The sequence below is a fragment of the Epinephelus fuscoguttatus genome, linkage group LG7 (genome assembly GCF_011397635.1).
Source record: "Epinephelus fuscoguttatus linkage group LG7, E.fuscoguttatus.final_Chr_v1".
NCBI lineage: Eukaryota > Metazoa > Chordata > Actinopteri > Perciformes > Serranidae > Epinephelus > Epinephelus fuscoguttatus.
The window spans coordinates 28,482,008-28,494,640 of NC_064758.1; the positions used below are offsets into that span (position 1 = coordinate 28,482,008).

The 12,633-nt window shown below is 43.2% G+C and overlaps 1 protein-coding gene across 2 annotated transcripts in view; it reads left to right on the forward strand.

The window, feature by feature from the left end:
• Positions 1 to 3,286: 3,286 nt before the first annotated feature.
• nkain4 (sodium/potassium transporting ATPase interacting 4) overlaps positions 3,287 to 12,633 on the forward strand; it is a 60,882-nt gene continuing 51,535 nt past the window's right edge. The window contains exon 1 of one of the 2 annotated variants that reach the window (XM_049580083.1): positions 3,287 to 3,645. In XM_049580083.1, the coding sequence (XP_049436040.1) occupies positions 3,592 to 3,645 (54 nt within the window). In that variant the 5' untranslated portion in view covers positions 3,287 to 3,591. The remainder of the gene's footprint in view (positions 3,646 to 12,633) is intronic. The other variant, XM_049580082.1, reaches the window with a different exon arrangement.

Consider the following 12,633-nt stretch of genomic DNA (forward strand, 5'->3'; position numbering starts at 1 on the left):
ATGAGGATATGGTTGAAAGATAAAAAGCTCCAGAAAAATCTAGTAAGTGGACTTAAAATTGCGATTGCTTTGTCAAAAAGCTCTTGGAGTTCACCCATCAAAATGCGTCAGGGAGCACAGATTTTAGTGCCATCTAGTGGTGAGGACTGCAGATTGCAACTAGCTGAAACACCTCCCCTATGCTAAGCGTGAACTCACGGATTCCTTTGGTGTTCATTGTTCAGGAAGTTTTATCACCAGCAAATTATAGGGGTCTCTTGCTCACCAAAATAAACATTGAGTACGCACAAAACAAGGCCTGAATGAGGCGTACACCAGGAAATTGGCAGGGCAGATGGTGAGGTAGAAGCCTGATGGTAGAAATTGTTGAATATTTTTTGATGCACGTCATTTTTTGGCTTTTGCATGTACGTACATTTTAAGTATGGATCTTACTGACAGTTTTATAAATGAGACCTGTGGTGACTAAAACCTGCAAAAACACTGAATAAAGCAGTTCCACATTAGAAATTAGTGTCTCTCCAGTGCTGTTCGGCTTGTCACAGAGGGGCAGCTAGCCCAGCACCTGCTACCTTTTGTCTCTGATAACATTAGATCCAGATGTTCAGGAGGTTTTTACTGGGAGCTGAATTATCCGCAGAGGTCACTACCTCTCCAAAACAAACAGACCTGGTCATTTAAACCAGTAAAAACACTGAATAAAGCAGTTTCCTGTTACAAATCAGTGTTCTTCCGATGCTGTTTGGCTTGTGACAGAGGAGCTACTAACTACAGTGGCTAACATAAAAATGCTGATGGCCCTATTTCGAACCAGTGTCCGTTCTGGGCCACTGTAGAAACATGGCTGTGCACCATGGTGATAGATATACATGGCTTATTCTTAGGTAAAATATACACAACAATTCGTTTTTTCAGGTGATACTATACTAAGGAAAACATACTTATTATATTATATTCCATCTCTGCCAATATATCCCCCTAAATCCTCCACACTGGACCTTTAATACAGTCCATTGCCGTCCATCAGCAAATCTGCCATCTCTCCAAAGTTTTAATGTCACATGCTCAGAGACCCACATGTACAAATATAGTAAGATATTCAGCAGGATGCACCACCTGATGTGCATATTACACAACACATAAAGTATGTGCTTAAGAATGCATATCTGAGACAAGAACATATGACTGCAATAAAAAAGTAGTGGAGCACAGACAAACTATCAATCATCAACCATCAAAGAAAACAGATGCAAGTTGGGGGATGATGCACAAGCTACTTCAAATTGATCACGATGCTTATTTTTCCAGGTTATCATGATGAAAGAACAGCCTTTTTTTCGCAACCAATAAAAAAAAAAAAAAAAAAAAAAAAAGCCCAATTCGTGCTTGCTTGCCAGCTTCCATAAATACCCTGAGGTTATTTTTGGCAATGGGGGGGGGCCCTCCTCCTGGGCCCCGGCTGGACGCAGGTGGGCAGGATGGTGTAGGACGGCGGAGCGGAGAGTAGAGCGGTACTTTAAAGGAGCGGAGCGGAGGAGTTTGTGATGAAATGAGATGTGAAGTGTTCCCTCACTCAGCCCGCAGACGTGTAAAAGATTTATCAAGCTGGTGAGGAGAGAGAGAGCTGGGATCTGCTTCTGTATACTTCGAGAGAGGAGGAGGAGGAGGGTGACTGAGAGTTGCTTTTAAGATCTTTACTAATATTATTATTATGTTTATGTTTAATTTATTTAGATAGGGACAGTGCATATTAATTACCATGATCACTTAAGTCACCTATATGTGCCAGATTTAGCCATACAGGCTCATTTTCATCTGCAGCCCCTGGCAGGTTGATGGTATATGTATCTATGAGAAAAAGACATTAAAATAACATATAAACGCACATAAATATGGATAAAAGTGGATTGATGGCAGGTCCAAAGAAGAGCAAGCATATCCTCCTGAGACCCTGCATTCTCATATGAGGACATGACATTTGGGTTTACTTGACCTTATACTTCATAGACCTGTTGTCCTCGTTCGTGGACACTTTTTTGTACCATCTAGTGGTAATAAGACCACAATACACTATACATTTTATAACATTTTATGGTTGAAACTTGTTTATTTATGACTAATGTTTGTAGTTTGATATGGCAACACATTTTACCAATTTTAGCAACAGTAACAAGCTAAGACCTGTTAATTAGAAAGTACCTATTTGAAGACACCAGGACTTTATCATGGTCCCGTTTGAGGACATTGGGACTTATCGATCACTGACAGTGTTTATTTTTTATACTTTTCAGGTCCTACTGATCCCAAATAGCTAGAAGAAATCAAAAATGCATACCAAACAAAGGTTCAGGTCTCAGGAGGATATAACCATAGACAAAAGCACATAGCAAGGCACACAAGCAAAAACAAGACATAAGCACTATTTATAAAACAATGACATAACCATATAACGAAAACATTAACAACGTACTATACAAAAGTACAAAATAAAACACACTATAAATCATATTGAGCAGTGGCTACCCAGAGGGCAAATGGAAATTTAAAGGGAGGGAGGACAAGCAATTGAGAAAGTGGAGGATGTGTGTAAAGAAACGTGTCAGAAAATAATAATTAAACCATAAAAGTGCCTCACCGAGATTAAAAGTGTCTTTAGAGGGCCTAAGAATTATAATTGCTTCAATTATTATTGTAGAAAGAAAAGGAGTCTTGCTAAATATGGGAAGAAAAGTTTGTCTTGACGCATAAAAATCACATAACTGAGAGAAAATTGGCTTCCATTTTGAATAATGACCTTGTACCATGCATGCAACGACTTTTAAAACTTCTCAGGGGTGCAGTTCAAGAATATGTCACAAGATGGCGCCTGTCCACCACTACCAGCAGCAGTAGTCTTCATAGCAGCTAATTTCACCCGGTGTGCCTCCTTAGCACGCGCTCACACACACACACCTGCACAAACCAAAGTCATTAAATCTCAAAATGAGTCGCTAACATTAGTTAACAAACACTAGTGTTAATCTGTACCGTTTCAACCACTAATAAATGCCTGCAGCTGGCTTTGTCGCTTTATTTGTGATTCTAATTGCTATTAAGCCTTTTAAATTGGCTTAATAGAAATGTATTCGGTCGCCATGACAATAAATTGATAACCTCTGTTCAAACATTTTGAATTAACAAGCGCGCACTTTTCTCCAGCGTCCACAAACCAGTTGACGCCCTCAGCCAGCCACATCCCAGCCCACGGCTGACTACCCCAACACCACCACCTCCTCCCATCCCACCCCCTCCTCCTCCGCCTCCCTGAACACACCGGCTCGCAACCACCCACCCAGCCAGTCACCTCAAGTGCGACCGGCCGGCAGGAGCGGAGGCAAACAAACAGACACACAGATCCCAGGGCAGCCAGGGCGATCCTGCCGTGGGTTTTCTTTCTTGGGGCTCAGCACAGAGACACGGGAGCAGAAGAGGAGAATGGGACGCCGGTGCTTGGATCAGGACTGAGTCTGGTCGGCACATTGAGAGCTCCTCCGACCCCCGTTAACAAGTCCTTTTCTCCCGGATCAGAGTCACGTTTTCACCGCTGACACAATGGGCTGCTGCAGCGGACGATGCACACTCATCTTTATCTGCACTTTACAGCTGGTGAGTTTAACCCACACTTCTCTACTTGTTGTTTTACAAGTTTTATCTGTGCTTTAGTGTTACCGTAATATTTATTTAGCGTGACAAATGACTTCACCATTAAATCCGTGTCTCTTTGTGAACTGGTCAGCAGCTCATGATCCTGTTGAACGCAGAGTATCACATGTTGAAAACTGCAAACAGGACATTATAGCAATATCAGCACATCCTAAAAAGTTGTGTAACTCACTATAAGTAACAGACGCACATTATAAACAAATGCACGTTTCAGATTTTCTCTTACACTCCCCTTGCTTGTGTTGGTACTTGCTGAAATCGTTTTGGAAAGGCAACAATGACCCGAGATTGATAGATTGTGTTTTGTGCCCGGTTGAAGTGATGTTTATTTATTTTCTTGATCCGTGAGGAAACTCCTTGTTGTGATGGGAAACGTATGGTGCTGCTGTTGGTGTTAGGAAGTCAGCTCTTCTCAGCACCAACAAGCTTTAAGTAGTGGCTCAGTGACAGGCAGTTTAGGGGCAACTGCTTTGTGATGAATGATAGAAGAGCATCAGCAAATGTATGGATTTGGTGGTGACCGCACATATACTCTCAAAAAGTATTACTTGAAGTCATCATGTAGTTCAGCGTGTGAGACATCAGCTATTTGTTCAAAGCCCGTGTCTGATATTCAGATTAGCATCCAGAGTTGCTGCCGCCTCCTGATGTAAAACATTTAACACGTCTGCTGATACATAAATCTCTTCTTTGATCTTAAGATCCGAGGAATTTGTTCATCAAGAACTCGAACCAGCTGCATTTTGGAGAGTGTTGATCCACAAAAGCTCCTCAGTTTCTGATCAGTGAAGTGTGGGGCTGTGACATTTTACTGATGGTAGCTGTGCAGTCTCAGACGATGCTTTCCTGTTGACACACAGGCCAGCTTGCCTTTGCCACTATCCCTGAGTAGAGTTTACTTGACAGGGTGTGACACTGTTATTTATGGTGGTATTAAAACCGGGCTTGCTCACACCATAAGCCCCCACGGGTAAATGTCGCTTTTAACAGCTAAGGGAGCAATAAAATCTTCTCCGGACAAAGAGTCAGATGGGAAAGTTCTGATGTATTGTATCATGCATGAGTGAATCCAAAAATAAAGAAAGATGGAGCACATAACAAAAGGAAAGCATTTGATGGGAAGTGAAATGGGTTTCAGTCGTAACTGTGTTAAAAAGGAACTAATAATACCTGCCCCTCCCATTTAATAATGTATCCCTCCAAGTCCACATCTCAAGACCCCCTTCGGAGTTCTCCATCAGAGTTACAGGTTTCTGTCTGTCTCAACTTTATGCACATAGATGAGCTGCTGCCTTTAGTTTGAAGGCTGTTTTAGAGGAAGAAGATTAAGACAAGCATTCGTCGCAGTTCTGTCTTGCTGTCATTTCATTGACTTCCTTCCTCCCTACAGCTTCAGCCCTAGTGTCCTGCTGCCTGTTCCTCACTTGAGTGCTAGTATACATTTGTGCCTGTGCATCTGTTAGTACCAGCTCTGTAAATCCAATATATGGTAAGGCATAGGGAACTCGGACATTGACACCGCCTGTGCCAGTATGGCTCAGTTCAGAATGGCCTCAGCGTTGCTCCCTTATTAAAATCGTGTCTCCCTCCCCAGTGACACGCACAAACACCGAGGGATATGAACCCACCTTGAGGGACACACCTGTTTTCCCTTCCCAGACTTCCCAGACTTCGGACCTCTTTGCCTCATTAGAGAGAAGGAGGTCGACCATTTGTTAAGAGGTTTATAAAGCTGTCAGCGAGCTGCCTAAAAAGTCCCCGAAGACTCCTGGAAACAGCTTTATTTTCCCCTGGCACTATTTCTGGATGACCTGACACTTCCTGTCTGAAGAAACACACACACACACTTACACACCTGCACACTTCTGATGAGTTTAACCTGCAAAGAGGGGTTTCATTAAACCCTGCATGACCTTTAGAAAGGTCATCAGGTTGTAGCAGTGTGTTTTTATGTGCATGCGTGTATGTGTGTGCGAGTGCATAAATATACATGTGCGCATGTGTGTGGAGCAGCACATGGGGCCCCCACTCTCCCCTGGCTGAAACCTATGCATTGACAATGAGCCAGGTTATTCCCAGTCCATTACAGGGTAAAACTGCCATTAACAAAACAACATACTCTGCTCCTCAGATGTAAAAATAGCCCTTGTGAACCGCTGTGTGTGCTAATTAGCCAGGCAGAGTGCTTTGATCAAACCTCTTTTGGCATCTCGGCCATCCCCTAATTGAATTGTGGTGCGCTTTCCTCATCAACAGGCCGAGCGGTGGGACTCATCTCTCTGGGACAGAAGGCAACAGATAATGAGCCTGTATTGATCGAAACGCCTCTGTTCCCTCTTCCCTCTGCAGCCTAACTAGTCCAGACAGTAGGGCTGGATCATTGTCAGAACCCCGATCAGCCCCAGAGAACGGCAAGCGTTGGCAGGAAGCCCTGTCTGTCTAATGATTTGTTTGTACTCAAAGACGCAGGCAAGCTCGTTTTTTGTCTCGGCGGGTTGGTTGTTTGAAGTGTTGACCTAAAGCTGACCCGGTGTGCAAGCGTTTTCATTGGTCAGATACGGCGGTCCAGACATATTGTGAGTGTCAGCGACCGGCCATGAGGAGGGACGTTGTTCTGAATGGGGCTGATGGTTAATGCGGCACCGCGGACAGTGGGTGATTGATGAAGGAGGCCTCTTCGTTGGTCATGGTGGTTTTGCGGGAAAGGGCAGACTGGGACACACATGGCGTGCACACACACATAATCACACTGAACAAGGGTAATGAGCTCAGAACTGAACATTGACCCTGAAAATGCCTGGCCGTTACGGCGCTGGCTGCACTTACAGATGCAACCTCACAGAGACACTGACACTATTTCATGCACGCCTCTTCACACCCAGACACAGCTGCGCATTCTGACCTGTGAGTTATAGGTTAGTAGGTCTAGAGTTGGGTAAAGATTACAGCCTTTGTATGAAGGGAGGGAATGCAGCTTTGTCATTTCTGACAAGAGGAGAGAAGTACAGGAAAGAGCTGGAAGGGGTTTTATTTGATCACAAGCAATGAGAAGAAAAGGGTGTCCGTGTTGTCACAGTGAATGACTTCGTTTGTTCTTATATAGTTTTATGTAGTGCTTTCAGTGAAGTAGAGATCTGCAAGTTTTACCTCATCCTCACCCTCAAAAACTAACAGTCAGACTACCCACGAGCGCTATGCGAGTGCGTGTGTGTGTGTGTGTGTGTGTGTGTGTGTAATATCTTGCATCACACTGCCCACTTTTCCTCTACTCTTTTGATGACATAGCTAGAGAATATACCATCTTTGTAGTGAAGGCTTCAGAGAAGAAGCCCGAGTTCAACCAAAGTGCTTCCAAGAAAGTTTTAGCGGAGAAGACGAGCGCCTCCTCCTGAAGAGTGTTATCTCTAAAGGCGCGACATTATCCCTTGGCAGGCATCACGTCATCTCCCACACATTACAAAGGATTTAGCCTCTGTTTTTTTGCTGCTTCCACTGCTGCATTTGCTTTATGGAAGCACTTACATTCAAATTTCCAGTTGCTTATTCATGAGTTCAGAGGTTCTAGATGTCTATCAGCATACTGTCTCTCCTATCTCACTAATCTACACGTGCATGTGTACTGACTGATGCACGTATACAGAAGGTTCTGGCCCATAGCTTTGATATTAATGCACCACACAGCTGTAATTAAGAATAATTACAGCAGCTGGGGCAAATTGCATAGCAATAAAACACTGTATGCTGTCAGGCCAGCAGACCGAGAGTTGCTGCTTCTGTTTAATCCTGTTCAGTCTTGCTAGTTCCCATGAGAGGTGATATATCAAAACCTGGTAACTAGTGAAAAATGAAAGCTGTTCTTGGCAAAAAGCAGGAGGATTTCAATTTTATCAGTTACAGATGCTGCAGACATCTGTTTAGGGTGTCTCCTTTGGTTGGTTTTTTGTCGAGTGAATGTGTGTAACTTCTTTAGAGTGTCTGCGTGAGCGTGGAGTCTAGTGTGATCAATGATAATGAACTGTATTTCCTTGGCACTGCCATGTTGATGGAGGAGATAGGCCAGCGGGAATAGAGTGGATGGTCACAGCTCTTTTATCTCTCCGTTTCTTTACCCTCGTCTCCGCCTCCCTGGTCCTGCTATTAGGGTCACATTAAGCCTCACTGGACTGCGATTCATATCATTGTGAGCAGAAACACTTTTTTTTTTTTTTTTTTTTTTACTATTTGGCTTTGGCTTGCACAGATGGCGACAGAATAAGATAGCATCCCTGAATCTGAATTAACCACGCAGATACAAAATGTGTTGTCTGTGTGTGTTAGACACAACTTGCTGTACGGAGACGGGCTCCCTATAAACTAGATGTGTTCACCAAATGCCAACAGATGCCAACAGCAATTCTCTGTTAATTTCTTATTTTGGAAAATAGATTTAAATGGAGCTGTACCAGTATGTGCTCAGGGTAGTGACAACAGTTATCACTATAACATATGGGTTATACACACTGATGACTATATTTGGCAGATGTGGACTGGGGATGGGGTCTGTAATCTACACCACTAAGCCTAAGGTGACTCGTGGTCGATTATCTGGAACCCAGCGAGCATTGATCAACACCGCGAAGCCAAGTTTTAGCTTAAAGTAGCCTCATAAGCCTTCCTGGCATAAAAAAAGAAAAGCAAGAGCAATCAAAGCAACAGTGGTTGCTCAGGGTGGGTATTTATTTTTGTATTTATTTGGATCCCCATTAGTCACTACCAAGGTAGCAACTACTCTTTTGTGGAGTCCACACAAGCAAACATTACATCATAGTGTGAAACAAGTAGTGAAACAAGTATGTAAGTAAAGTCTAAAAGGCAAACCAAAAAGGAGCAAATTTGAGCAAATTTCAAAAAATATGCACATCATTTAAATTAGCCTAATTCAAATGCAATCCATACAGCCTAATGCTTTGCACCCCACAATACAACATACTTCCACACACTGCTTCTCAGATGCTGTGGTGTCATGGTTGTCCGATCAGCAAATCCTTGCTCGCTAGTGGCCTCTTCCATTTTTATTTATTAGGTTAGTTTACTGATAGGTCGATAGGGCATACAATAGGTCAAGGCAAAAGGTCTGTCACACTTGTAGGCTATAAATTTTGAATTCAAACAGATCATTACAGCTCAAATATTACATTTTTATTACATTTCGGATATAAAATCACCCCTAGTTCTTTTTTGTAGAATTTAGGGTTATAGACGTTGGCTTGACATTTACATCCTCCATCGTTATCAACGTTAAGAGAAGCTTAGCTAGCGCCACCACAGCCTACGTTTAATGCAGTAGAGGAACCAAACAAATCCACACGCTAGTCAAAGCAAGAATATGAAGAAAACACAAAGCCATGAAGCCCCATACATTAATCCAGGTCCTCAAGGCACCGTCTCGGCAGTTTGCACAATCATGTTGGCGAGCCTGCTGAAGCCTGCTTTTTGAAATGGTTCAGTCACGAAGGATTTGTAAGAACATGGTCATTGATAGAAATTCCGGTACTTGTCATGAGAACCTTGTTAGATTAACTCAATGTAAGTTGCTGTTCAGACAATTAAAATAACATGACCACTGATTAAAAGCTGCCATTCAGACAATGGGGGGAACTGGTGAAACACTAACTCTCTGCTTTTAAAGATCTCATTTTAACTTTTACTAATTTTGAAAGTAAAAAGATAAATTTTCCAGTCCTTTTAAAGGAATACTTCACTCCTAAATAATCATTTGTATCAATTACCCACCCCGTGTTACACTGAATTTTCTCTCATGCCTCCACGGTGAGCAGAGAATCCGAAAGAACGGAGAAAATTCTTGATAAATTGAAGTCACTGGGGGCCGCTTTGAACAACAGCAAAACTATATCCAAACATCCGTTAACAACTCTCACTCAGCTCATGCAGTATGATCCAAATCTCATTTATCCAGTCATATGCTCACTACTTCCAAAACACATGTATTTTTGCCAAAATCTTACTACTTACACCACTTCTGCTAAACAATCTCAGGCATGCACGAGTAGTATGATGTGCTGTTTTTTAAATAGCAAGGTTTAAGCAAATATGCATGTGTTTGGGAAGTACTGAGCATATGACTGGATAAATGAGATTTGGATCATACTGCATGAGTTGTGTCAGGGTTTGTAAACAATCCAAATTTATGTTACGATAAAAACATACCAATCAGCAGGGAAGTGCTGCTCGCCGCAATTATTACATTTCTCTGCGGCCATGAGGCGTGTTTTATGTTTTTTGTAGCATAGGTCACGTGTTACAGAGTCACAGGACTTTATTGATTAGCTGCAGGTATTCTCTTGTCTGAAATTTGCCGCTAAAAGTTAAACTAATCCCAAATTTTGGTCTGGGCCACACTTCCTCCACAGAATCCCACCACCACAGCTTTCCATAGGCATTTCATTGCAGCTTGCTGCGGGCCACACTTCACCACTGCTGTTTTCAGTGTTACACAGTGTGAGTAATGGATACACAAATGGACATTTTAGGGGTGAAGTATTCTTTTAAAGGAGAGTTTATGTGGTGGTGTATTTGTTTTTTTCAGAGGCATGAAAGTGGGAAATGGAGGGGAGAAGGCTCTATAGTATATGACCGTGGGCCACAGAAGCTCCAGTAGTTTGTGTTATTTCTGAAATGAAGGTCTTAACCCTGTCTTACATTGTCTCTGGGGCCTTATTCTTTTCTTTTTGAAGGTCATGCAGGTCCACATAATTAAGTACAGTATCCTGTGTGTGTGTGTGTGTGTGTGTGTGTGTGTGTGTGTGTGTGTGTGCGTGCGTGCGTATGAGTGCTGTGCTTGAGCTGTCAAATGGACCCCTGGTGTTTGGCGCTGATTGTGGTCTTGACCTAGACTGTGTTGATTGCTATGCCTGAACAGCCCTCATCTACAGAAGAGCGAACCCTGACAGGTCCTGCCTCAGCCACAAGTACCAGTCCCATCAAAAAAAGTTGATTAAACAGCCTACAGTGGTTAAGAGAATGTATGTATGTGTGTGTGAGGGTGTGGGTTTGTGTGTGTGTTTAGGTCACAAAGGCAAGGTGACTGCATAATAAATTCAAACTCAACACAGCTCAGACTTTTGGAGCTCCCTCCAGTGTGTCATCATCTCACCTGAGAGCCTAATGCAACCTGGGTACTCGGGGATCAGAGGCACTGCTTGAATGTGTAATGAATGTTCATGCTCCGCCCCTAACGTGCATCCTTTGTTGAAACACAACAAGGCTTTGTCTTATCTCCCTTTCTTTTTCACTCCCTCGCCAACATCCTCATCCCTATTTCTCCCCCTGCTGGGAGTATGTTTGAATTATTGATCACCAGCTGATTTATCAGTGGGGCCAGAGCCACTGGAGATTTCGGGGAGATGCAGATAGAAAGGTGGAGAGAAACAGACAGAGAAAAAAAGGGGTGGGGGCGCATGGCTCGACCTCTCACTCTGGGCCAATTACGAGCATGACCCTGGAGACCTGAGATCTCTATGTTTAGCTTTCCTTTTTCCCCCCTGTCTTACGTATTCTTTCCACCACCCTCCCTCCTTTTTGGTGCACTGTTACCACGGAAACCTTTATGTACACAATAAGATGCCAAAGAGCCTGCAGGAGATAAAACCAACCTGTCAAATTGAGACATGGGAATGTATGATGCAAATCTGAGATAGCGTGCTGAGGAGAGAGACGAGTGCTGGTAGAGGACCTCGAGGGGGGGTTGGGCTGAATTGAACACGGGGCTCGGTACACATCCTGCTCTCAGGACAACTGTCACTCTCTAAAGATAGCTCTACTTACATACATAGCCTTTAACCTCACCACAAAAAACGACCCACCCAAAATTCAACATAGCAAGCATTCAGATACAGCTGAGTGCTTTACTTGGGACTAACTTTATTTAAAATGTGCTTATTTTTACTTCTGTATGAGGTTGCTTATTCAACACGGACTAAAGCAGCCAGGTTTTGTGCTAATTAAGAAGAGGTGGTGACTTTCCTGTTGTTTCTTGACCTTCCCTGGAGTTGGGAGTCACTGCCCTTGCTGCGTGCATGTTGGTTTATAATAATATGTGTGTTCTTGGAAAAACCATCTCCTCTTTGTCCCTGGTGGCCCCTTTTTACAACTGTTCGCCATTTTAATGTCTTCAATTTAACAGACCATTAATTATGTGGTTATAGTGAAAACCTTGGGCTGGCAAATGTGAGCGTGCGCGCTTGCACCCATCCATGCAGGCTTGTGTGAGTGCGTCCGTGTGTGTGTGTTCCACATCAGTGACACTGCAATATTAAGCTATAATGGAGATAAAACTAGAACTATTTGCAAGCCCATTTCTCTCTTTCCATTCCAATGGTTCCAGCGGTGTCATTTGTTATAGTGTGGCATCGAATAAATTGCTTTGGGAGCACCACAGCTGGGATGACTATCTTGACAGATCACACTCAGTTGAATGGCTGCAAAGCATATTCATCTCACTCAAATCCCCCCACTGTTTTTGGCATTCAGTCCTTGTTTTACAAGCGGCTGATGACTTCACGGATGGTTTTTGCTCTAATTGTGTTGTGTGATCAAACGGTCGGACAGCAGGGATGCACGCGGCATAACTTCCTCTGCTGGTGGATGAAAGATTAAGAGTGATGGTATTATGATGAAAAGAGCAACATTACTGACTCAATTATGGAAAGTAGAGCTGGAGGGTACAAACTGCTGACAGCTGTTTGCCGTTCTTGACTGCATATTCTTGATGAGAATTTCCTCTGTCGCAGCTAAATTGCCTACTTGTTAATTGGGGCGAAACCTAAACAGTTTTTGTTAGATCTGGGACACTGGAAGGCAGAAGGGGAGAGAGGATTGGCTGGTTTAAGCCGCTCTTATTTCGTCACTGTCCCTTCCATCCTATCCATTGTT